The 27,748-nt window shown below is 42.4% G+C and overlaps 1 protein-coding gene across 1 annotated transcript in view; it reads left to right on the top strand.

Annotated features, from left to right (window-relative positions):
• LOC136867374 (glutamate receptor ionotropic, kainate 2) overlaps positions 1-27,748 on the top strand; it is a 207,890-nt gene that overhangs the window by 22,363 nt on the left and 157,779 nt on the right. The window contains exon 2 of the mRNA XM_067144550.2: positions 22,228-22,305. Coding sequence (XP_067000651.2) covers positions 22,230-22,305 — 76 coding nt within the window. The 5' untranslated portion in view covers positions 22,228-22,229. The remainder of the gene's footprint in view (positions 1-22,227; positions 22,306-27,748) is intronic.

The raw sequence follows: 27,748 nt of genomic DNA, 5'->3' as shown, positions 1-27,748 counted from the left end.
ATTGTAACAGAAAGAAAAGGAAATATACGAAGGGCAAAACAAATATATGTATATATGATCTGAAAGCTAAAGAAACGAAAAGTTACATGAAAAAAGACATGATTCGCATGATTCATAAGAAATGTATGCTGATGCAGTATCTTAATTAAAACCACGGTTGTTTCCTATCCATTCCTAGCCCTCTCCTTTACCGTCGGCGCCATAAAACCTGTTTGAGTCGGTGAGACGTAAAGACACATAGAAAGAAATTACATCAAAGTAACAAACCCGATCTAGCCTATACCAGAAAGCTTAGACCGAGCTCGATAGCTGCAGTCGCTTAAGTGAGGCCAGTATCCAGTATTCGGGAGATAGTAGGTTCGAACCCCACTGTCGGCAGCCCTGAAGATGGTTTTTCGTAGTTTCCCATCTTCACACCAGGAAAATGCTTGGGATGTACCTCAATTAAGGCCACGGCCGCTTTCTTCCCACTCCTAGCCCTTCCCTGTCCCATCGTCGCCATAAGACCTATCTATGTCGGTGCGACGTAAAGCAACTAGAAAGAAAAAGAAAGCTTAGAGTATTTTGAATGCTGTTTCTCACTAACTGGTTCGTATTCTACGTATTCCTCCCCCCCCCCCCCCGTCATTATGTGGGGTCTACTTTCTGGCATTGTTTCCTCCAGTTCAATCGATCCATAGCGTCCTGAGGGATGAGATTATGAGGCGTACGTCATATCTTGCTCGGTCCAGCCAGCGTGTTTGAGGTCGGCAACTCTCCAATTTCAGTTGATGGGTGGTCTTCGCAACTGAGATTCTACGGTTAAGGAGTACCCGCCCACTGTCCATACGTTCGCAGACGTGATTCTTTCATTTTTCCTGTGATTAGAGCAATTTTGAATTTCTTCCGCATGCCATCGTTCCTAACATGGTCCAGTCCAGTAAACCCGACGGGCCATCGAAGCATCTTCAATTCCATTGCATGAAATGCTTGTTCCTGCTTCGATGTTGTCGGCCAGCATTTGCCTCTATAAAGGGCTACCGGTCTGATCACTGTGGGTAGACTTAAGATTTTCTTACCGCACAGGACTCAATTAACCTTACACTGTTTCATCCATGTGGCACTAACCTTGTCTTGAAATCGGCAATGGAGCTGCAGTCGAAGGTGGTCCATGACCCCAGGTATTACAATTGGGTCACTTTGTTAAGGTGAACCCCACACACAGTGGCCGTGCTTCCTATTTGATCACCGTACGCCAAACACTCCGCCTTCGGCAGTCTGGCCAGATTATCCTGCTACGGTAGTGGAGTAGACTTACACCCAGTAACACCACAGCGAGTGTTGGGTAGCAGGAACATTTTAACACCCTAAATAAGACAATGGCTTTGGGTGAAGAAATTCAAGGAAATGCTAAAAACCATATGGCAGAGTCGTCTGTTCCCATGTTAGAGGCATCCTCGAGAAATCCCAGCAATAGGTATAAAATGCCCTTGATGACAGGTGGAGTGACACGACGGACTAGGTATTCTTTGACGTACCAACATGCAGTTGGCTTCCCTTCATGAGAATTGCTTAATAATACTAAATATATAATAACAACTCTGAGTAGTGTCTCAACGGTGCACTACCCGCTAGCGCGTTGGAAAGGTGTAAAAATCCAATTCAGGGTCCAGCAGCCAAACGTTGGCGTAACGTTGGCAATTTCACGATGAAAAGAGCTAAAGAGCTTAAATACTTTAAGAACAATGTTAAGTGTATAACATACCTTCGAAGTGTACCGAGCTCGATAGCTGCAGTCGCTTAAGTGTGGCCAGTATCAGGTATTCGGGAGATAGTTGGTTCGAACCCCACTGTCGGCAGCCCTGAAGATGGTTTTCCGTGGTTTCTCATTTTCACACCAGACAAATGCTGGGGCTGTTACTTAATTAAGGCCAAGGCCGCTTCCTTCCCAGTCCTGGCCCTTTCTTGTCCCATAGTCGCCGTTAAGACCTATCTGTGTCGGTGCGACGTAAGGCGACCTCAGAAAAAATGTAAGTAAAATTATTACAGTGAGGACCAAAACGTTGATTAAAATGGAAGTGGAGGGGGATTCGATTTTTAATCAGAGTATACAGGGCGTATCTAAGGCCTGCGTGGCTCAGGTGACAACGCGCTGGCCTGTCGCCGCTTGCTTCCGTGATTCAAATCCCGGTCACACCATGTGAGGTTTGTGCTGGACAAAGCTGGGACGGGACTGGTTTTTCTCCGGGTACTTTTGTTTTCCCTGTCTTATTTCATTCTAGAAACACTCTCCAGTATCATTTCATTTCATCTGTCAGTCATTAATCATTGTTCCAGAGGAAAGCGACAGGCTTCGGCAGCCGGTACAATTCCTATGCTTGTCTCTAGATGGCGGTTTTATTCCTTCCATTCCTGACCCGATCGAATGACTATAAAGAGACTGTATTTTCATTAGCGTACAGGGTGTATCTAAATACTGTAATTGTTACAAACGTCAATAGGGGATTCCTGGGACCGAAACACGAAAAGAAGTGTCCGTATGAACAATTTTTCTACAATGCGTTGTTACACAATTACATATGATGGATTTACAGGATGTTCAACGGCCAATGATGGTGGTGGTGATTATTATTGTTACGGACTTTTCCGTGGTAGGTAGAGGTGAAAGAAGGTGCGGGTGTGAATAGGTCTCCAGCTACGAAAGCAAAATTAATTTAAAATTTAACAAGGTTATATTTTCTTTTCAAAAACAAAGAAATAACAAGCATGGCAGGTACAAAGTAGCAAATCAAAAAGGGTAGTTACAATATTTACAGGAATTGGGCTTCGCGCCCTGATTTTACACTGCTTGGGCAATCAGCTCAGTTTTACCCCAAACACGAGTTTTAACAGAGGGGCAGAAAACCCCATTCATACCTAGGAGCCCTTGCTCCAAATTACACAGAAAAGCCTCCACGAGGCATACAACACTCGATTTTCAAAAGAGCCACTCGCCCTCAAAATTTAAGCCTCTCCCAGGCCACACCAAACTCCACCTTCAAGTTGTCCTCACTGGACATAGACACAGGGGTAAAATACCCAACCTATTGAGGTCTATTAAATAAAAATGGGCAATTACATGACCTCTAAAATAACAATTTGAGAGGAGGCGATCTTGCACTCCTAATACACTTGTTTTTAAAACCCTACTCTGGCTCTAGGCCACTAATGCAAGGGCTAATCCCATACTACCGAGGTGACTTTAGAAAAGAGCAATTTGTTTTACCTTAACGAAGAATAGGTTGAGAAAATAAGTTCACCTCAAGACAATGTGAGTGGGAGCTCGAGAGGGTTAGCACTCTCTATCCCAATATGCAGCTTAAAAGAGAATAGAAGAAAAGATCGTTACATTTTAGGAAAAGGTTACATGGAGGAACGCTTCGCACCCGCCCCGAGAGTTAAACTGCTGAGCTAGCAAAGAAAGAATTTATTAATCGGCCATTACCTTATTGATGACCGCTGCCGAGGAAAGAGGCGCTTCCCGCCTCCTGCTATGTACTTTATACACTGAAAGATGGAACAGAAGTGGCCCGGAGACCCTAAAATCAGCAGTTTAAATACTCTCGCAGAAGGTTCTAGGCGTTAGGGGAATGAAAACACCCTCCCGCGATGATTTTATTGGTAGATCAATAAACCCCCTACACAATACTAAGAAGAAACACATAATTGGTGGAAAATTAATTCAAGAAATTCGGGATAGGCTAGATTTAAAACAAGGGGAAAGAAGGGGTTAATATTGCCGACTTAACCAAAGACTGAAAAAAATTTAGCAAAGAACAAACATTCGAAATAAAAAATTCTCCAAAAAAATAGTTCTTTGACTCCGCACTAGGTTGCACTATTGTTGATCTTCAGTAGTGTCCTCTAGAAGAGAAAGTTCACACTTCTTACTTCAAGCGAAACAAAACCACATCAAAAATGACACAGTTCAAAAACTCAAAATTTTCCACGTGGTGACATCTTCTGAGAAAGTAGAGAATTAATAGCGTAGATAAAGTTCAGACTTCCTCCAGCAGAGGAGTTTCAACTGGCGCACATTTTAAATTAGCGGAGTGGAGGTGTACCGCCCGGTACAGACCTCCCCCCCCCCAAAAGTTCCTCCCGGGGTGACACATGAAATTGTTTGAAAACAAGGTCCAAGTTTTGATGTAGATATGGAGATTAATTGCCAAAAAAAAAATTATAAGATTTTCTTAATTTGGTTTGATTCAGTTTCAAAATTTTGTTGTTGCAGGTGAAGTAAAGTTTTTAAGTTTGTAGAAGTAGAATTCCGAAGATAGACTTTTAATACTTAAAAGTGATGAAAAATTTTGCAATGTCCACCAAATATTGCTGTTGAATTCCCAAGTGTAGTCATTGCTTATAGTAACTGTTCATGTAGTTGATGTTAATGAAGTTGGATGGCCAGACCGGCCGTTGCAGCTTGCGTCCAAAGGAGGCCGCTCGGACCCCTCAAGTACCCTGAGATACCGCTCGCCCGCACTATGAGGGGAGCAGAGGTGTTGAAACACGCCGCGCCCGCGGTGAACATATACAGGCTGCGGGCAAGTAGCAGGTCGTGCGCCGCACATCAGCCTTGGCCGGGAGGAGAGCTCCGGCTCGCCGTGCACATGTCGTCCTCGCTGGGGCCGAGGGGGCCCTTCCTCAAACCCAGTTGCGGCACGGCGCCGCGCGGCTGCGGGGGCACTGAAACATTAAAGCTAGGCGGCAGAATTGTGTTGTACCATCATGTTTCTTTTGAGGGCACAGGCATGTAGAGAGATTGAGGGGCCAGCGGCGTGCAGATATCCATGGCATTTCATCTAAGCCAGCCACTGTGTGTAGTGGAGCAGGAGACGGGAGCGTGGTAATGGCCGTGGCAAGGACAGGATGGCAGTTTAACAAATCGGGGGAGGTTTCACAGAAATGCTTACATATAAAATAAAATAGAAGGAGCAGAATGCCTTAAGAGTAGAACTCAAAAAAAAATATAACCTTCATATCCTTTCAAAATAATATGAAGCAAGTTAACACAGAAGTTACACCGGTTTCACCTGGGACAGGTGAACCCTAAATATCCTCTCGGTGGCTGGATTGCTTACTAACAACGTAACCGGCGTAAGAAAATCGAGAATGATGCATGGCCCATGAAATCTGGGGGCAAGCTTGCCCGCGGGATCAAAATTCTTGACCATCACCTGGTCACCTACCATCAAAGTGGTGGGTCTCCGTCCACGATCACACTTTTCCCTAACCTTTTCATGAGATACCTTAAGATTGGCTTTAGCCTTCTTCCAAAGATCTTTAATATTATCCGGATCTATTGTCTCGGGTAGAATGTCACTCAGAGACCAAAGGTTGGAGAGCGGCGTGTTGGGAACAAACTTGAACATCAAGGAAGCTGGAGTGAACTTATGAGATTCATGAACCGCCGAATTCAAAGCAAAAGCTAACCAATGCAGGGACGTGTCCCACCTGGAATGATCTTCATGATGATAGGCAATAAGTGCGGACCTGAGATTACGATTAACCCGTTCAGCCAGAGATGGTTGAGGGTAATAAGCAGAAGTAGTTACATGAGAGATGGATAAGTCAAAACAGAATTTACGAAATAAGTTAGATGTAAAAGCCTTAGCATTATCAGATACAATATATTGGCACGGACCAAAAGAAGCAAAAATAGAATTTAAGCAAGTAATGGTAGACTGAGCGGTAGCCAGCTTAGTCGGAAATAACCAAGAAAATCTGGTATAACCATCTACACACACAAGGATGAACTTGTTGGCATTACCCTTTGACTGGGGGAATGGTCCTACATAATCAATATACAGGCGTTCCATGGGGCGCGACGCTTGCTGAGAAGACAAGAGGCCTACCTTGGTGGACATGGTCGGTTTACTAAGCAAACAGGATTTACAAGCCTTTACTAGTTCACGGATTTCACCGTCCATACCTTTTCAGATGAACATTTCACGAATCTTTTCACGAGTTTTAAAGATACCAAGATGCCCTCCTAATGGGGTCTCATGATAATACTTGAAGATCATAGGTACAAGAACCGCTGGAACAACAACTTTCATCATCTTATCATGCCTCGAAGGGCAACATAGAACACCATTCCTCAGAACATAAGGGACAACATGTTCCCCAGAAGAAAGGGTTTCCATTATCGGAGCCAGCGTCGGATCTTCACGTTGGTATTTCTCGATATCCCTAAAGAGCATGGGAGCATCTGTTAGGATGGCATTAACCTTAGATAGTATGGACTCGGAAGGTGATGAACTGTCGACCGGTTCGTGGGTCTCGACGTCGTTAGAAAACATACGGCTGAGTCCATCAGCAACAACATTTTCGGTACCTCTGATATGTCTAACATCAAACTGGAAGGCAGAAATACGGATGGCCCAGCGGGCTATACGACCAGTACGACGCGGCCTACCTAAGACCCAGCTTAAGGCTTGATTATCCGTCTCCAGGTCGAATTTGACATGTTCCAGATAGAAACGGAACTTCTCTAAGGCGAATAAGACTGCCAAACCTTCGAGCTCATATATGGAATACTTGGCTTCTTGAGCCGACAAGGTCCTAGATGCATAGGCGATGGGTCGCCTCCCTAGTTCAGTCTCTTGAAGAAGGACTGCCGCTACTGCTGACGACGACGCGTCGGTTTGGACGATGAATTTCTTCGAGAAATCAGGCATAGCAAGTACAGGGGCATTACAAAGAGCTAATTTAAGGTCTTCAAAAGCGGCTTGTTGAGAAGGTCCCCACTCGAATTTGATGCCTTTCCTACGAAGAAGGTTTAAGGGCGCCGCTCTATTAGCGAAGTTAGGAATAAACTTCCTGAAGAAATTCACCATACCAATGAACCTGGCGATACCTTTAATGTCCTTGGGAGGTTTAAAATCACGGATGGCCTGTGTTCTAGAATGATCGACTGCTACACCATCAGGTGACACAATATGCCCTAGGAAAGACATAAAGGGCTTAGCAAAGGCAACCTTGGACAACTTAACAGTTGACCCAGCCTTACGAAGGCGATCGAGAACTTCTCGCAGATGATCTAGATGTTCTTCAAAAGTCTCTGAAAATACGACGACATCATCCAAGTAGTGATATAAGTACTCAAATTTGATGTCGGAGAAGACCCTATCTAGTAGCCTAGTGAGTACAGCTGCTCCGGTGGGGAGCCCGAAAGGCACGCGGTTGTATTCGTATAAATTCCAGTCCGTGGCAAACGCTGTAAGATGTTTAGACTCTTCGGCAAGGGGAATTTGATTATAGGCCTGATTCAAGTCCAAGATAGTAAAGAACTTGGCCTTACGAAACCATGAAAAACAAGAATGAAGGTCGGGAAGGGGCACAGATTGTAACACCACCTTCCGATTGAGAGCCCTGTAATCAATGACAGGCCTGAAGCCTCCTTGGGGTTTCGGGACTAAAAAAATAGGCGAAGAATACGCTGACTTAGAGGGCCTAATAATACCGTCCTCCAACATCTGATCGATGATTTCTTTTAGAGCCTTCATTTTAGGTGGAGATAGCCTATAAGGTGGAAAACGGACAGGAATCGAATCCGTGACCTCAATTTTGTATTCAATAAGGTCAGTAACACCAAGAGTATCAGAGAACACCTCGGGAAACGACTGACACAATTTGCGAATACTATCAGCCTGCTCCTCAGGTAGATGTCTAAGGTCTAACAACATCTCATCCTGGGTAGGCGAAATAGAAGAACATGATACAGAATTACACTTTAATAGAGGGATATTACAATTAGAGGCAAATTTGAAAGTGCAAGACCTACTCTGAAGATCGAGCACAAGACCAGTGTGAGAAATAAAGTCCGCTCCCAATATAATGGGGCAAGACAAATGCTTGGCCACAAACAATTTAACTTTCCATGTGAATTGAAAAATACGAATTTTGACATATAAGGAACCGAGAATTTCTAATGGAGAGGAATTAGCCGAAACGTATTGGATCGCCGACAAACAATAGTTAGGAAGCTTACAAACAGATTTCAATTTTGAATACCAATCAGCCGAAATAATAGAACAAACACTACCTGAATCTAAGAGAGCTGTTATAGGCTCGTTATTTAACTCAATTTTGAGAAAGGGGACCGGTGCGGGGAAATCCGCCGCAATCCTAAGACACTCTTTGGGACCTTCAAAAGATGAATTTGAAAATTGCTCGTTCCCTGAATTTACAACCTGTTTACCCGGGGCTGAGTCTCGGGAAGATGGATTAGTCGACTCAGCCGAAGCCACTAGTCACTTTTTATTATTGGCATAGGTGGAATTTGCACCTGAAGTTGAGCAGGAGGGGGTGCTATCCGAATTGGGACAATTCTTGGCGATATGTGAGAAAGCCCCACATTTAAAACAGCCTTGTGATGACCCGGCTCCATTCCTTGTCCCACTTGACTTGATCAGTGGACACTTGTTGCGCAGATGGTCAGGCGACCCGCAAGCATAACATTTACGGGGATTGACTGGTCGGCGAGGTGGAGGCCGAGTATTACTAAAGGAAGGCGGGGGTTCTTTCGCGACACGCAAAGAATCGGCGTATCTAACTCCTTCCGCTGAGACGGCCAATGCTTCAAGTTCAGAGAAAGTTTGCGGGCACGCCGCGAAACACAAATATGACCTGTAGGGTGGTGAAATCCCTTCCACAATAGCTTGTACAATCTGATCCTCAGGGAAATGAAGAGCAAACACCCTAGTATAAAACTTAATGTCCTGTATGAAATCAGCCAAGTTTTCATCCAAGCGTAGTACACGGTAATAGTACTTCTGAATCAGAGAAGACCTCGCGCGGGCGGGAATAAAATTTGCAAGCAAGTGTGCATGAAAATCTTCAATAGATGACTGTTCGGCTATGGCTCTTACTATTTTGTCAGAAAGAATACCAATTGCATAAGGATAGATAATTTGCAAAATTTGACATGGGGAAAGAGAAAACACAAGGGCATGATCCTGAAATTCAACTAGAAATCTTAAAAATGAAATTACATCACTGGTGGTATTAACGGAAAACTTAGAGATACCTCTGAGCAACATTGCCAATGGATGAGGCAAGCTGCTAAACCCGGGTGACATAGTAGGTAAAGGTTTCAATGGCAAGGAAGTTAATTCAGAACGGATGTTACTCAATGATGCACGACGTTCAGATTCGTTGTCCAATGGGGCAGGGATAGTTTGAGCAGCAACGGTTATCCTATTAACTTCTCCCTTGGGAGGCGCTTCCTCACTACCTGCATTCACTGTGGTGGGTAGATCGCTTTTGGGAGGAACCTCCCCTGTTAACAATTGAGTGACCTTGCTAGATAATTCAGACATATTTTCAAGAAGCGTACTAGCTTCCTTCTTCTGAACGTCATTCAACTTTAGAGACAAGAGATCGTTAACTCTATTTGAAAAGTGATATAGCCTGGCTTGCACACGCTTAATTTGATTAGGAGAAGGATCATTTTCATCAAAAAAACTAACTACAGAAGCTAGCCCGGTAATATTCTCCGTGATCGTGGAAAGAGAGTCGTCAATTTCTTTTTCTCCCAAATTGGGGATGGAAATGGGCAAATCTAGGGACTCTCTAAGCTTGTTTGTGTCTACTGCAACCGTGCCTCCAGATTGTACATTTCTAATAGTCAATTCATAGATCAACTCCTCCTTGCGCAAATAGTTAAGATGGAGAACATCGCGAGGGCCGGGCATGGTGACAGAACAATTTTGAAAAACTCAAAAAATTCCAGCAACTGGGAAAATAGTTAGAGTTCGGAACAAACAATGTTTAGCCGTCAAAAGGGGCTAAATTGAGACCCATTCAACCACGCTCTTCTACCACTTGTTACGGACTTTTCCGTGGTAGGTAGAGGTGAAAGAAGGTGCGGGTGTGAATAGGTCTCCAGCTACGAAAGCAAAATTAATTTAAAATTTAACAAGGTTATATTTTCTTTTCAAAAACAAAGAAATAACAAGCATGGCAGGTACAAAGTAGCAAATTAAAAAGGGTAGTTACAATATTTACAGGAACTGGGCTTCGCGCCCTGATTTTACACTGCTTGGGCAATCAGCTCAGTTTTACCCCAAACACGGGTTTCAACAGAGGGGCAGAAAACCCCATTCATACCTAGGAGCCCTTGCTCCAAATTACACAGAAAAGCCTCCACGAGGCATACAACACTCGATTTTCAAAAGAGCCACTCGCCCTCAAAATTTAAGCCTCTCCCAGGCCACACCAAACTCCACCTTCAAGTTGTCCTCACTGGACATAGACACAGGGGTAAAATACCCAACCTATTGAGGTCTATTAAATAAAAATGGCAATTACATGACCTCTAAAATAACAATTTGAGAGGAGGCGATCTTGCACTCCTAATACACTTGTTTTTAAAACTCTACTCTGGCTCTAGGCCACTAATGCAAGGGCTAATCCCATACTACCGAGGTGACTTTAGAAAAGAGCAATTTGTTTTACCTTAACGAAGAATAGGTTGAGAAAATAAGTTCACCTCAAGACAATGTGAGTGGGAGCTCGAGAGGGTTAGCACTCTCTATCCCAATATGCAGCTTAAAAGAGAATAGAAGAAAAGATCGTTACATTTTAGGAAAAGGTTACATGGAGGAACGCTTCGCACCCGCCCCGAGAGTTAAACTGCTGAGCTAGCAAAGAAAGAATTTATTAATCGGCCATTACCTTATTGATGACCGCTGCCGAGGAAAGAGGCGCTTCCCGCCTCCTGCTATGTACTTTATACACTGAAAGATGGAACAGAAGTGGCCCGGAGACCCTAAAATCAGCAGTTTAAATACTCTCGCAGAAGGTTCTAGGCGTTAGGGGAATGAAAACACCCTCCCGCGATGATTTTATTGGTAGATCAATAAACCCCCTACACAATACTAAGAAGAAACACATAATTGGTGGAAAATTAATTCAAGAAATTCGGGATAGGCTAGATTTAAAACAAGGGGAAAGAAGGTGTTAATATTGCCAACTTAACCAAAGACTGAAAAAAAATTAGCAAAGAACAAACATTTGAAATAAAAATTTCTCCAACAAAATAGTTCTTTGACTCCGCACTAGGTTGCACTATTGTTGATCTTCAGTAGTGTCCTCTAGAAGAGAAAGTTCACACTTCTTACTTCAAGCGAAACAAAACCACATCAAAAATGACACAGTTCAAAAACTCAAAATTTTCCACGTGGTGACATCTTCTGAGAAAGTAGAGAATTAATAGCGTAGATAAAGTTCAGACTTCCTCCAGCAGAGGAGTTTCAACTGGCGCACATTTTAAATTAGCGGAGTGGAGGTGTACCGCCCGGTACAATTATTTTCAGTGGAAGTACAACTGGGCAACTATCCTCTATATAACACTAATCAGAATTAAAAAATGGAAGGGATCCGACGCTTCGAAAAATGAAGGTATAGGCGAAAAGAACACAAGGACCACGAAGGGCGTGAAAATGAATGTCTCTCTAGCCCTCGCAAACCTAATAGCGTCGGGGTCGGAAAAGAACAAGAGTTGACCAAGGAACATCGGATAGGATAGATGAAAGTGAGGAGCTTGGCACAAGTAATTGGAAGTAATGCCAGGACTCAGCTAAGGACCCCGTGGTCGCCAACCCACGCTCCTAAGTCAGGAGCCCCTGGGGCCCCTTTAGTCGCCTCTTACAACAGACAGGGGATACCGTGGTTGTTATTCTACCGCCCCCACCCACAGGGGGTATTCAGCGGCCACATTACATGAGATGCTCAAAGTGTCCGCCATAGGCAGCCTCAGCATGAACTGGTAATAATAATAATTCGGGAGATGATTTCGAACCCCACCGTCGAAAGCCCTGAGCACGGCAGCAAATGCCCCTTCCTTCCTAGTCCTAATCCTGCCCTGACCCATGGTCTCCAAAAGACATGTCACAGTTAGTGCGAAGTAAAACCAATAGCAAAATAATAAACACTGATGAGCAATTGAATAACAGTAAATGGCGGAATTAGTCTACGGTGGGCTAGGTAAATGAAATAGTAAGGGGGCTGTTCACATGGCATGAACACATCCAGCAACGTCCGTCATAGGCAAACGACATAGCAGCTTTGCGTCAGATGATGTCTACCCACTTGTTATCCTCCAGCACCCTGCGAGAGCCCATTAACTATAGCAAGAGATGGCACTGGCGCATCGCTCCTGGATTACGGTCAGTTTGATGAACGCTCCAAGAACATAAAGATTCCTGCCTGGCCCTCGAGGTCCCCGGACCTCAGTCCTATATAACTCATCCTGGAGAGGGGGATTTGCGTGCTCTTTGTCCTGCTCCGAAGAATCCCGGGCAATGTGGGAGGTTGTGCAGCGATTATGGACGAGAATGACCCCTGAACGCTTCTAGTGTCTTGTAGATTCATATCGCACCACATCACCACCGTCATCAGTATGAAGTAAGGTGCTACACGCTACTAGCCAGGTGTCTCTAATTCAATTGTTCATCTGTGTACATGACTTAGTTAAAGTACCTCACGAAGTCTAAGTGCAGTTAATTTATTAAATATTTCTCCAAGAAGAATTTACAGGAGTTAGTCATTTCATTATTTTGTTGCACGAAATGTTGTAAACTAACTTATCATCATCTTACTCCCACAACTTCGTGCGGTAACGTATGTGATCTGTGTCACACATGTGAACTTGTCCCTGTTTTCCTGCCGGATGCCTTCCTGACGTCAACCTTATGTTCAGGGATATGTTCAGTATTTCGTGTTTCCGTGGTGATTGGTAGTGTTTACAATTGGCATGACGTCGCACCGTCAAACGGCGACGATGGGATAGTAAAGGGGCTAGGAGTTGGATAGAAGTGTCCGTGGCACAGCATTTGCCTGGTGTGAAAATGGGAAACCACGGGAAAACATCTTCAGGGCTACCGACAGTGGGGTTCGAACCCACTATCTCCCGAATGCAAGCTCACCGCACGGCCAATTCACTTGGTGTGGTGTAGTGTAGTTTATGTGAAAACGAAACGTGCTAGGAAGAATACAAAGTCTTGGTCACCGATTCAGAGGAATTCACCAGATGAGAGTAAAATCTCCGACCCCACCGGGAATCGAACCCGTAATCTTATGAACTGAAGGATTCGATGCAGATCATTCAGCCAAGGAGACAGACGTTGTACTATACGTAAATGTATGAATTAGCAACGATTACAATAAATGAATACTCTCTCATCATTCGCAAGTCATCGGTGAATGGGAGGAAATTGTAATTAATTCATTCATCATTCATTCATTCATTATTTCAGTGATATATTGAATAAAAGGAGCAAGCATGATTTTTTACACATTTATATATATAGACTCAGTTTATTTCTGCCGACATGTGTTGCAACTTCCAAAGAACCAAATGTGCTCAACGCTTGTTTTCCATAGAGGCCACTGTCTTCAAGAGTGCCTTAAAAATAGGACACGAATCTGGTGGTAGGCTTTGTTCCGTATCACGGTAGCATCAACAGTGGAGAATTAATTGGACGTTGTGCTAAATTCTTTATGATCTTCCTATCTGTTTGTATAATGATTAGCACAAGGAAATTACCTAGGGGTTAAAACAACTATGTAATCGTATGTAATCACTGATTAGCGTTCGCAAAGTGCGGCAGTGGTATTAGAATAATACTGAATAAGGTGGAAAGTGTTTGTTATACTGAATATAGTTTTGAATAGCGATAATTATATATAGCCTATATATATTTCTGAGTAATTTTTATTGTAATACACAGGTGCTAAAACAAATACGTACAGTAATCGAATATAATCGATGTGGCTGGGAGGCGTGACCAGTCTTAAAGGAAATAACGGATAGAAAGAGCATTGTCCAATTCGCGGATTTGACACGGCAGCGACGATATTTATCTATTTATTTATTTATTTATTTATTTATTTATTTATTTATTTATTTATTTATTTATTTATGAGTACTGGTGAAGAAATCTAACATATAGGCCTTTGTCACGGCAATAATCACACAGGATGAATTATTTATTTTGTAGGTCGCCCCCTTTAAAATGTGTATTTGTGCTGCACATATCTTTCAAAATCAAACAACATGGAAAGTATATTTCTTCAAAAAATGTCAGGATAATTGTATCTCTCTCCCAGTGTCGAGGCTAAATACTGTTTGGTTATTATTTAATTTGCTCTCCATCAATAAATCATGTTTGAGATAATGTATGACTATAATAGAGATAACAACAATTCCACATGGTGCCTCTTTATATTCGTAGCCTTTAAATGTACATGTTTTTCGTTAGTGGAAATCGTTTTCTTAACGCTTCTGTAAGCGAGTTCAGCTTCTCCAAAGACGAAAGACTCTCAACGACCTTAACGCAATCATCTATAGTTGCCCCATCACTCAAATATCTCTCTCTCTCTCTCTCTCTCTCTCTCTCTCTCTCTCCCCCTATATATATATATATGTGTGTGTGTGTGTGTGTGTGTGTGTGTGTGTGTGTAGTTTTAAATGTTGCGTCATCTTTGTATGTCCGTCTCTGTATGCATGTACGGGCATCACGAGAAAATGGCTGAAGATAATTTAATGATAATCGGTATGTAAAGTCGAGGAATGAGGCACTACAGTCTAGGCTGTCAATAATTTTATTCATGTTGAGTGAAGTTTAGGGAAAGGCCTAAAATATAATTCTCAAATGTTTATGTTATTAGTGGTCCTGTCGATAAATACTATATAAATAAAGTTTTATAGAATCAAATATCTGATTACTTATGTCTCATACATCATTCCGTACCGGCTATAACAAAGGTATTCATGAATTTCGATTTTTCTCGCCAAGTTTATATCAACACCGAACCACGAGAAAATGAGTGCACGGAATTTAATGGAAATTGGTATGTAAAGTCTGGGAATAAGGTGTTTCAGTCTAGGTTATAAATAATTTTTAACCTCGCTGGATGAAAGGGAATCATTCATGTCTTATACAGTTTTACCATCATCATCATCATCATCTGTTTACCCTCCAGGTTCGGTTTTCCCTCGGACTTAGCGAGGGATCCCACCTCTACCGCCTCAAGGGCAGTGTCCTGGAGCTTCAGACTCTTGGGCGGGGGAGTACGACCAGTACGTCGCCCAGGCGGCCTCACCTGCTATGCTGAACAGGGGCCTTGTGGATGATGGGAAGATTGGAAGGGATAGGCAAGGAAGAGGGAAGGAAGCGGCCGTGGCCTTAAGTTAGGTACCATCCCGGCATTCGCCTGGAGGAGAAGTGGGAAACCACGGAAAACCACTTCCAGGATGGCTGAGGTGGGAATCGAACCCACCTCTACTCAGTTGATCTCCCGAGGCTGAGTGGACCCCGTTCCAGCCCTCGTACCACTTTTCAAATTTCGTGGTAGAGCCGGGAATCGAACCCGGGCCTCCGGGTGGGTGGCAGCTAATCACGCTAACCACTACACCACAGAGGCGGACCAGTTTTACCATACCGACTAAAATAATATAATTCATCAATTTAAACTTTTGTGACAGTCTATATCAACGCTGAGCATTGCTAACATGGAAATATTGTTCAGTTATGTTAACTGACTATGGTATTTGTCATTATCGTCTTAAGGTGCAAAACCGCGTGGCCTTTGGTCCGTATCGACCAGGAAAATTGTGAAGATGATTATAAGAAATGAGAAAAAATCGTAAAGGACTGATCGCTTGTAGAATAAGTGAGAGTCATAAATGAAGGAAGGACTGCCTTTAAATTAGATGCCCTAATACCCCAGAATCGGTAGAAAACTAAATGTGAATGCCTACAATGTCCAAATTGCAATCTTTCCTGAGTGCATCATGGTCATCAACTATGGGGTTTTAGATGACTGAAGAAACCAAATGTAGAACCACGAACTCTGCTGCGATGCTGGTAGAAGAAATCTGCCATAGCTCTTTGTTATTCTCCTTTTCTTCTCTCATTCTCTTTTACTAGACTCGTGCCTCCATCACCGGTTCTCAAACTGTTGTGGATCGCACTGACAATACGTTACCACATCGACCGAGCAGGTGCTACATCCTCCCACTTATCGATGTTAATTTTGAACGCCTGTTATTGATTTCTGTATTGATTGTACAATGGAGGTTCAATTCCCGGGCAGGTCAGGGATTTTTGCCTGGATCTGAGGGCTGGTTCGAGGTCTACTCATCCTACGTATTAGAATTGAGGAGCTATCTGACGGTGAGATAGCGGCCTCGGTTCTGAAAGCCAAGAATAACGGCCGAGAGGTGTCGTCGTGCTGACCAAACGACACCTCGGCATTCGGGCTGAGCAGCAGTTGCTTGGTAGGCCAAGACCCTTCAGGCTGTAATGGCGTGGGGGAGGGTGTTTATTACTTGAAAAATATTCTTATGTTCTCGTGCCATACAATTTTTCTAAAGAATGGAAAACTCATTAATCTTATAAACTCCAAGTAGACCTACAAAAAAGGAAAATGCAATGAAGTTCATTGAAATATAAACATGGAATCAGATAAAAACACTCTTATATGACGCTATAAAAAATGTACGACTAACTGACACTCACGTGAACAAAAGAAATTAACAAACTAGCTATAAATGGAGAAAAACTAAAAGAAAATATGAAAATATTAAAAGAATGCAACGTAAACAGATTTATTAAATCTACACACTGTATGTAAAATATGAGTTTCGTCTGAACATTGCTCAGAATTTAAAAGGAATGGTATTTATGTTCACAGTAACAAAGAAAAATCTTTTTAATTTTCCGTAATGTCTGTCTGTCTGTCTGTCTGTCTGTCTGTCTGTCTGTCTGTCTGTCTGTCTGTCTGTCTGTCTGTCTGTCTGTCTGTCTGTCTGTCTGTCTGTCTGTCTGTCTGTCTGTCTGTCTGTCTGTCTGTCTGTCTGTCTGTCTGTCTGTCTGTCTGTCTGTCTGTCTGTCTGTCTGTCTGTCTGTCTGTCTGTCTGTCTGTCTGTCTGTCTGTCTGTCTGTACGCGCATCACAAGAAAACGGCTGAAGAGAACTTGATGAAAATCGGTATGTAAAGTCGGGGAATAAGTCATTACAATCTAAGCCATAAATAATTGTATTCACGCTGAGTGAAGTAGTATTTTAGGGGAAGGCCTAAAATGTAATTCTCAAATATTTATGTTATCAGTGGTCCTATCGATAAATACTACATAACTAAATTTGTACAGAATTAAATTTCCAATCATTTATGTCTTATACATGTTTATTCTACCGGCTATATAACGGAGATATTCATGAATTTGGGTTTTTGTTGCTAGGTCCGTATCACGGTAAACAGGATTTCATGAAAATCGGTATGAAAAGTCGGGGAATAACGAGCTACATGCTACGCTGTAAATAATTTTATTCACCCTGGTTAAAATGATAGTTTAGGGGAAGGCACCTAAAATTTAATTTTTTATTACCTATGTTATTTGTCCTATCGAAAAGTACTACGTAACGAAAGTTATAGGGAAAACAATTTCCGATCATTTATGTCTTATTCAGTTTTACCTTACCGACTATGATAACAGGGGTGGTGATGATTATTGCTTAGGAGGAAGTACAACTACGCAACCATACTCTATATAACACTAATCAGAGAGAAACAATGGAAGGGGTCCGACACTTTGAAAATGAAGGTATCGGCCTAAAAAGGACCACGAAGGGCGTGAAAATGAAAGACTCCCTAGGCTTCCATACGTAATACTGTCATCATCATCATCATCAGTGTTCTGCCATATGGCAGCTCTCCACGCATTCCTGTCTCTTGCCACCCTCTTTGTTTCCTCATACTTGTATCTATCCTGATACTGTCCAGCATCTGATATCTTCTCCGTCCCCTTTATCTTTTTTCATTTACCGTTCCTTCTATAGCATCTATAAGCTAGCAATCTCTCCTCATCCAATGACCAATGCAATTCTGCATTCTCTTCTTGATTACTTTTAATATATTTCTCTCTTCCCCAACTCTTTTCAAGACTTCTTCATTCTTTACTTTCTTTATCCAGCGTATAATTTCCATTCTCCTCCAAATCCACATCTCAAATGCTTCCAGTCTTCTTTCGTCTTCTTTTCTCAATGTCTATGTCTCAGCTCCATACAGTGCCACGCTCCATACAAAGCACTTCACGAATCGCTTCCTCAAGTCTCTATCCATGCCCCCACAAAAAAAGTCTACTCTTCTTCGCTTCCTTCGCAATCGCAGTACGAGTCGGAATCAGAAAAGGACAAGAGTTGACAAAGGTAGGTCGGAGAGGAAAGATGGAAGTTATGAGTCTGGCACAAGTACGTGGAAGCAATGACAGGACTCGTTTGGGGTCTCGTGGCCACCAAACCACCCTCCCAAGTTCAAAGCCCCTAGGGCCATATTTTTTAGCATCTTGTGGCAGGCAGAGGATACTGTGGGTGTTATTCTAACGCCCCTACCCGCATGGGGACGGTTATAAAAAGGGAAGTCATGAATTTAGACTTGCTAATTAGTCAATATCAACGGCGGGTATTGCTGGTATGGAAATAATATGCAATCGTGTTAACTGGCGATGGATTTTTTCATGATTGTCTTAAGGTGAAAACACGCATGGTCATCGGTCCGCATCGACAAGGAAAATTGTGAGGATGATTATAAAAACGAGAAAGAACGTAAAGGAACTATCCCTTGTGGAATAAGACAAGGGGGAGTGACGAAGGAAAGAAAGACACACTTTACATTAAATGCCCTAATATCAAAACTGAACGTGAAGGCCTACAATATAGAAAGCTCCTAAAATTAATCTACAATAACATTACATTGTTCATTGTTTGTTGTGATGTGCTTTGTGTCTTCTGTCGCCACTCATCTGCGATAGACCGGATGAAGTGATTGGGGTGATATGTGATAGTAGGAAGAGGGTGAAATCCGCTGCCGGCACGTAGCCTACTTCTGTCGAATAGCACCAAGAAATCTGCTTAAGGCTTGACGTCTCCATCTGACGGACGAATCACCATCAACTCCATATGAACACTGCGGAGAGGTTTGGAATTTAATCCAGGCTTTTGGCACGCAATCTACTGATTAGGAGTTGTGTAACACCACCTCCTCTGCTGGCCAATATTCTGATGGTGAAAAGTTTTCGATCACCGGAACTCGAACCAGCTAACCACGATGTCAGACCATATAGACTTCAACGCCTTAACGATCATGGCCACCAGGCGGGCTAGACATTGATTTATTATTATTCTGCTAAATACTGGCTATGAATGGATAGGCCTACAAAGAGTTTAATATTAGTAGCACCTGTAAGAATAGTTTTAAGTAAATAGTTCTTGCTAGACTTTCATAGGCAAGATGTCACTTCTTCATACTGAACATCGTTTTTGCTGAACTTCCTGTTTGCATTGTCCATTCTCCAATTGAGACCGCCTCACTTGCTTTGGACGGCACATGTTAGATATACGATGTGACATGGCTGGTCCATCGATGTGGATATTTGACAGTGTTACCTGGAAGGCAAAAGATCTAACTTCCTCAGCCCATTCATCTACTGTGTACTAATTTCTGTCCTAATCATTCTTGCTTAAAGACTTTCTCTTTTTGCTTTTCTTTTGTTTCTACAATTTGCTTTACGTCGTACCGACACAGATACGTCTCATGGCGACGATAGGAATAGGAAAGGGCTACGAGTGGGAAGGAAGCGGCCGTGGCCTTAATTAAGGTACGGCCCCAGCATTTTCCTGGCGTGAAAGTGGGGAAACCACAGAAAATCATCTTCAGGGCTGCCAACAGTGGGGTCCGAACCCACTATCTCCCGTAACCAAGTTGATCGCTACGTCACCCAAAGCACATAGCCATCTGCTCGGTAAGGACCTCTTAATCGGCACTCATATAACATGCATAATTACCAGTACTGTCAGGTAAAACTAGTACAATAAACATTTGTTTACCGCTGATTTGACGTCTTATATCGGTCGGGCACTTTGCGAATGTTCCTCGTCAGGGTTAATCAAAGGAGAAATTAAAAAATATACGTCTTGACTACAGGAGAAGAGAAGACTTGAAAGATGGCAAAATGAAGTAATTTCCACACTTCACGAACTTAAAACAGTTGGAGTTGAATCAAAACTAGAGCAGACCATGGGGTCAGATAGGGAAGATGAAATGGAGGAGTCTGTCACAAGTAGGTCAAGGTGGAAACAACGTCTGACTCAGCTAGGATCAGTGATTACCACACATTAGAGCGGCAAAGTGTTCCAGAAATGATATCTCTCTCTCTCTCTCTCTCTCCCTCCTTCCTTTTCACCATGTTGATCGATCTTCAGCCAGCTGCGAAACCTCGAATAAGCGCTTTCAAACAAGTGTCTTCATCCGATCAACCCAAGTCTCCCTCCTAGTACCTTTTCTTGCACTGGGCCGATGACCTTCGATGTTAGGCCCCTTAAAACAACAAGCATTTCTTGCACTATCTTCTTCTCCAATGACTTCCTTCCTTTTTTGAAATATTGTCACTGATGTGTCAAAACCGCGAATGTGACAATGCTCTTCCTATTATTACAACTAATTAAAATCGTTCCGAATCTGTATTGAAAGTATCTTGTAATAAATGTAAGAAATTTATTTCACTTCCACCTATTCAATACAATTCAAAATGTTGAAGTTTGAGTTAAAACATTATTAAGATGAGAGTTGAGACATGTTTCGCCCTTTCCTATGGGGCATCATCAGTCGTATGAAAGCCTCAAACCCATAGGAAAGGGCGAAACATGTCTCAACTCTCATTTTAATAATGTTTTAACTCAAACGTGAACATTTTGAATTGTATTGAATAGGTGGAAGTGAAATAAATTTCTTACATTTATTACAAATATTCTACCTATCCATTATTTACCTTAATACGAATACTTATATTTTACGTAGCCAAGCAAGTTACGCCTCAGAAATCTGTACCATGACACCACGTCGCAGAAGAAATCGATGCCTTTGAAATGTGAACGCAAAAATAGATACTGATAATACCATGGACACAGCACCGGACCAATATATCCACTTTTAAACGATTGTAAATCACAACACGCCTATCCATGAAAATTCACCTGTCATTTCTTCGACATTTTGTATTTCATTTCTAGAAGAAGCAACGACTTAAGTAAACTGATTTCTCAAGGCAAAATTATCAGTATTATTTAGTGTTCGGCTAATACGAACTTTTAACAAAAACACATACATACTTACAATTGAGAAACAACGAACTCAGCAGGGTTACATGTGCTTCACAACTGAATGTCCAGTCCCTCAATATACAAAACACAGCCTTTGAAGCTGCCACTAGGAGATCTTCTTCACTACCATGCTAGGCCCGAATCTTACAGTCGCTGACAGTGTGGTGAATGGTTTGGCGTGGAGCTACGCAATCACAGTCTGAAGTAGCCAGCTTTTACCATTTGTGCAGTGCATCTTCGCATACGCCACAACCCATCCAAGAAGGAAATGTTCAAATTATTGGGTAGACTAGCTAAAGCCATTCATAGGGCATATAATGCACGAAGCCATTATACAACTAGATCGAGAGACATGTAAAGAATGATATGGTTTATGCAATCCAGATACAAAGTTACCATTTTGTTGTTGGAGTGATAGGGATAGACAGATACAGATTAGACACAGTTTAGGAAGATATGTCTATGTCTTAAAAAGGACTTCCTTTGAGCATGAATGAAACCGCCGCTAAGCACCTGAATGAATGGTTCATTTGTGCTGTTGAGAAATTACCTACGAAGTTTTCAAATACATTCATCGTGTCCCCGAGAAGTTACCAGACTGAGTAGCCCTTTCGCATTTGTGCAATATTTCAATATTTGTTTTGGTCAATTGAAGATTCCTTATTCCAAAACATAAATAATGAGTACATTTATGCCAGGATGAGTGGCCCAGACGGTTAAGACGCTGGCCTTCTGACCCCAACTTGGCAGGTTCGATCCTGGTTCAGTTCGGTGGTATTTGAAGGTACTCAAATACGTCAGTCTCGTGTTGGTAGATTTACTGGCATGTAAAAGAACCCCTGTGCGATAAAATTCCGGTACCTCGGCGTCTCCGAAAACCTTCAGAAGTAGTTAGTAAGACGGAAAAACAATAACATTTTTATTAGTACAGTAGTATTTTTATGTTAGCAGCTGGAAGACACTTTCAGTTCTCTATAAAATGACTGATGAACGTAAGCTATAAACAAGCTTGCTTGCTATATATGACATGTTTGTGTTCCAGCGATGACGTTCGTACCGCTGCTGGGGCTGGTCCTACTGGCGTGTGTGGCGGGGGCCAATGAGAACAGCCTACGCGTGGGTGAGTATGAAATTACCGAGAAAATTGGTATAATCCATCGTTAGTCAAGCTCCATGCTTTAAATTAATGAACTAGACATAAATATAGCACCATTAGATGTTGGCGGATGTTATTGCGTTAAGGCAATATGCACATTGTTTCGATGAGACGTGACTACTTTCTGCAGGAAAAGTGGCACTAGACTAGACCAATTGTTCAGACGATTGTAGACAGTTGACGGCTGAGTCTCCATTTCTCAAGCAGTCATTCTCTTCTGGGACTCAGTTGTTCTGTCAGTCGATACTAGCTTCAAAAAGTGGGGAAAATGTATTGGTGGTAGTGATAGTTGTAGTGGCGGTGGTGGTAGTGATTATTATTTTTCTTTTCTTATGTACAAGTCGGTTTACTTCGCATTGACTCATACAGGTCTTATGGCGACGATGAAATAGGAAAGGGCTAGGAGCGGGAAGGAAGCGACCGTGGCCTAAACTAAGGTAGAGCCCCAGCTTTTGTCTGGTGTGAAAATGAGAAACCATGGACAACCATCTTCAGAGCTACCGACAGTGGGGTTTGGACCTACCAACTCTCGAATGGAAGCTGATAAATACGTGACCCTAACGATGCAGCCGCTAGCTCGGTGATTTAAGAGGAAGTACAACAAAAAAAAAAACTTCTTCTTTAACACTAATCAGAGAACCAACATTTTGAAGGATGAATATATCGGTAAAAGAAAGGGAAAGGCCAGGAAGGGCGTGAAAATGAAAGGCTCCCTAGACCTCGCAAAGCTAATACCGTTGGAATCGGAAGAGAACAAAAGTTGACCAAGGGAAGTCAGATAGAAAAGTTGAAAGTGAGTAGCCTGACATATATGAGTGGAAGCAATAGGGGACCCGTAGTTGCCAACCCACGCTTCCCCTTTTAGTCGCCTTTTGTGAAAGTCAGGAAAACTACAGGTGTAATACAGAGGATTTTTTTTTTCAAAATATAATTTTTGTAAAGTGGCTGAAGATCGGTCAGCATGGGGAAAATCTCCAACTACTTCTAACATTTCAAGTAAATTACCTCCGATGACAACACATTTGGAGTTTACTCGATAAAATTTATTAAAATTCAGGTGAATCCGTTAGAGTACGCTATCTCGTAGAATAAAATGGAACGTCGAATTTCATCCAGGCAACCTGAATGGCCATGTACGCCTATACAAGACAACTGTCTTGGCCACAATTCGTTTGATGATACATTTGGCATAAAAATAGTATTAAATGGAGATATTTAAACTTAATTTTTTCTTCTTCTTCTTCTTAATCTGCTCATCCTCCGGGGTTGGTTTTACCCTCGGACTCAGCGAGGGATCCCACCACTACAGCCTCAAGGGCAGTGTCCTGGAGCTTGAGACTCTGAGTCGGAGGATACAACTGGGGAGGATGACCAGTACCTCGCCCAGGCGGCCTCACCTGCTATGCTGAACAGGGGCCTTGGCGGGGGATGGCAAGATTGGAAAGGATAGGGAAGGAAGCGGCCGTGACCATCCCGGCATTTGCCTGGAGGAGAAGTGGGAAACCACGGAAAACCACTTCCAGGATGGCTGAGGTGGGAATCGAACCCATCTCTACTCAGTTGACCTCCAGAGGCTGAGTGGACCCCGTTCCAGCCTTCGTACCACTTTTCAAATTTCGTGGCAGAGCCGGGCCTCCAGGGGTGGCAGCTAATCACACTAACCACTACATCACAGAGGCGGGCTATTGAGTGGTTAATCTATATATATTTTTCTCAAACTGATTATATTAGTTGATTTTTTTGCCCCATTGCCACAACAGATGAAATGCATTGTGTATGTATCTGAGTGTTTGTCTCACCACTAGAGATGTCGACTGTCAATGATACCCTGAAGAGGTTGTTTCGTTTAACAGGCAAATTCAAAGGCTATGGTATCTGCTGTATTATTCTCGGGCAGAAGTGAGGTGAAAAAGGAGGACCGGCAAAGGATAAAGAACGCTATTCATATCTGTTTTAACTTGAATCACCTATACCTGTCGGGCATGGTATCTCAGAGAAGCACTTTCCGGGGTCTATTACGGCCTGTTTAGATGTGTGGGGGTGAGACATGGGAAAATCCCATATCGAAAAGAACCTCACCAGGGGAGGGATTTAAACACGGACCTTCCAAGTGAGAGGATCGGGCCAAAGCAAGTACGCTACAGTGACACTAACTGAAACCCACGGTGTGTTTGTGATTAATCGGCATGGCTCTCAAACCGGTCTTAAGCCACGTTCAGGTTTAGCAACGCCGTCTTGCAAAGCATATCTGAATTCGCCCGCAAAGCGATCTGACTGGCTAACTTCAACAGCTGCAAAATAGCTACGGCGAGAAGTATTGGATTATATTTTTTTCAAATTATTCATCCGTATGACCGACCCTGTCCTCCTCTGTGGTGTAGTAGTTATTATGATTAGCTGCCACGCCCCCAAGGCCCGGGTTCGATTCCCGGCTCTGCCACGAAATTTGAAAAGTGGTACGAGAGCTGGAACAGGGTCCACTCAACCTCGGAGGTCAACTGAATAAAGGGAGGTGGGTTCGGTTCTCTCCTCAGCCATACTCGAAGTGGTTTTCCGTGGTTTCCCACTTCTCCTCTAGGAAAATGCCGGGATGGTACCTAACTTAACTCCGCCACGCCGGTTGCAAGCCCGGGGCCTCATCTCGCAAGTGATGAGGAAGGAGGAGCAGGAGGAGTATAAACCTCGTTAAAAAACTAGGGTCCATCTGGCTCCGGATGGTAGCACCCTGTTATAGGGCCCCTACCTAGGGTTACAGGTGAGGAGGACCAACGACTTGAAGGGTGGATGAGGATATGTCCCAACAGCTGGAAAGGCGGAGGAGTCTCTCTTCCTGGTAGTGGAAGCAGCGCTATCAGTATCAGCACAGTGCAGGACTAAGGTGTCTACTGGACTGTCGCTGAAAATGTACTGGCATGGTCAGGAAGACTTGAATGGCAGTAAACTGCGATGTGGAAGGCAACGGGAAACCACCACATTATTTTTCCTAGTATAGCAACCACGGATAGTACGAATTGTAACTTAGATACTACTGATCATAGTACACGGACACCAAGATCCGGCAGGGGAGTAACTGAGGTATCCCAGGTCATCAGCAAGCGAAAACCTCAGAAGTTTGGAGAAGGGATTAAAATAGGGACATGAAATACAAGAACAATGCTAAAAACAGGAAGACTAGAAGAACTGAAACGAATTATGGATGAAAATAAAATAGATATCATGGGATTATGTGAAACTAGATGGCCTGGTGATTTCCACAGTGACCCATTCAGAATTGTGTACAGTGGAAATGAAAATGGTGGACAATATGGAGTAGCTGTAATATTAGGAAAGAAGTGGGCAAACAATGTGCTAAACACATATCATGTCGATGATAGAATAATGATGGTGAAAATAGCTGCCAAACCAACAGATATGGTAATAATACAGGTATACTTCCCTACTACTGGACATGACGACGATGAAGTTGAGGAAATGTATAATAAAATAGAAGATATAGTTAAACTAAACAAAGACAAAGATAACATAATCATAATGGGAGACTTCAGTGCTGTGGTTGGCAGCAATATTACTAGAAAAGTTGCTGGCAGATTCGGTCTAGGACGAACAAATGATAGAGGAGAACGTATGATGGACTTCTGTGAAGAGCAGGACAAGATCATAATGAACACTGTATTTGACATGCCTGATAGAAGAAGTTACACATGCAAGGAATTCGGAGATAATAACAGATACCAAATTGACTACATTCTAGTTAAGAGAAGGTATAGAAATCAGGTAACGTCATGCCATAGCTATCCTGGCTTAGACATCGACAGCGACCATGTCCCAGTATTAGCAAAATGTCGAATTAGGCTGAAGAAGTTTAGGAAACCAAGAAGCAAGAAATGGAATCTAGAAAAGTTAAATGATCCATTAACACAAGTAGCATTCGAAGAAAAGACAGACACGATCATGTACAACAACTGCAACGAAACAGATTGGGACGCTGTCAAAGCTTCACTTACAACGGCAGCAGATGAAGTGCTAGGAAAAAAGACGCTTGAACCTAGGAAGAACTGGATGACTGAAGAAATACTAAATCTCATTCAGGAAAGAAACAAAGAACACCGGAAAAATACTCCAGAAGGAATGATAAACTATAAGAAACTAAAAAACTTAGTTACACAGAAGGGCCGAGAGGCGAAAGAAAGATGGATGGATGACATTTGTAAAAGCATAGAACATGATATGAAGATCGGAAATGTTGACAGAGCATACAATCAAGTAAAAAGAACACAATTCAAGGCTAAAATGAAATCCAGTGTAATAAAAGATACGGAAGGAAGTCTGTTAATAGAAGATGAGGAAGTAATGAAGAGATGGAAAGAGTATTTGGAGGATCTATAAAATGGAGAAGAAATTGACAATGTAGATGAGTACATCATAAAACAAGACCAGGTTTCACAAGATGAATTAGGTCCTCCCATAGTGAGAAGTGAATTCGAAACAGCACTGCAACAGCTGAAAAAGAACAAGGCTCCTGGACCAGACAAACTGCCTGCTGAACTGTGGAAAAACTCCGGAAAAAGGATGAAGGATGAACTCTTCAAAATCACCAGGTACTGCTATGAAAACGGAGATATGCCAGAGGATTTTGTAGAAAGCAAAGCAGTACTTCTGCACAAAAAAGGAGATTCAACAGAATGCTCCAATTACAGAATACTAAGTCTTGTTTCACACGCAGCAAAATATTCACATGCATATTATAAAACAGAATCAAAATAAAAATTGAGCAGAATCTAGATGATGATCAGTTTGGGTTCAGAAAAGGAGTAGGAACGAGAGAAGCTACTATATCACTTAAAACCATCTTGGAGAGAAGACTGGAGCTTAACAGAAATACATATATAGTTTTTATAGACCTGGAAAAAGCTTTTGACAATGTTCAGTGGAAAAGACTGTTCAAAATTATGAAGGACGTTCATTTGGACTGGAAAGACAGAAAAGCAATACTTAACCTCTACATCAATCAAAGAATAAACATCGAAAGTAATGATAAAGTATGCAAGGTGAGAATTAGGAAAGGAGTAAGACAGGGGTGTTACTTATCACCATTTCTTTTTAATCTGTACATTGAAGAGGCCATGAAAATTTTTAAATCCAAAACACCTGGCATTAAAATAAATGGAACAACTGTACACTGTATTAGATTTGCCGACGATATTGCACTTCTGGCTGACAATGAGAAGAACATGCAGATCATACTCAACAAATTAACATCCATCTTAAAAGATTTCCAACTTAACATTAATGTAAATAAAGCTAATGTTATGGTTGTAAGCAAATCTAAAATGAAGCCAGAGGCACAGCTCAGAATTGGAAATATTTTAATAAAACAGGTGCACAAGTTCTGCTACTTAGGATCAGT

This window comes from Anabrus simplex, chromosome 3 (assembly GCF_040414725.1).
Source record: "Anabrus simplex isolate iqAnaSimp1 chromosome 3, ASM4041472v1, whole genome shotgun sequence".
Classification (NCBI taxonomy): Eukaryota; Metazoa; Arthropoda; class Insecta; order Orthoptera; family Tettigoniidae; genus Anabrus; species Anabrus simplex.
Note: the sequence above shows the minus strand (reverse complement) of the source record. Positions and strands in the feature narration are given on the sequence as shown.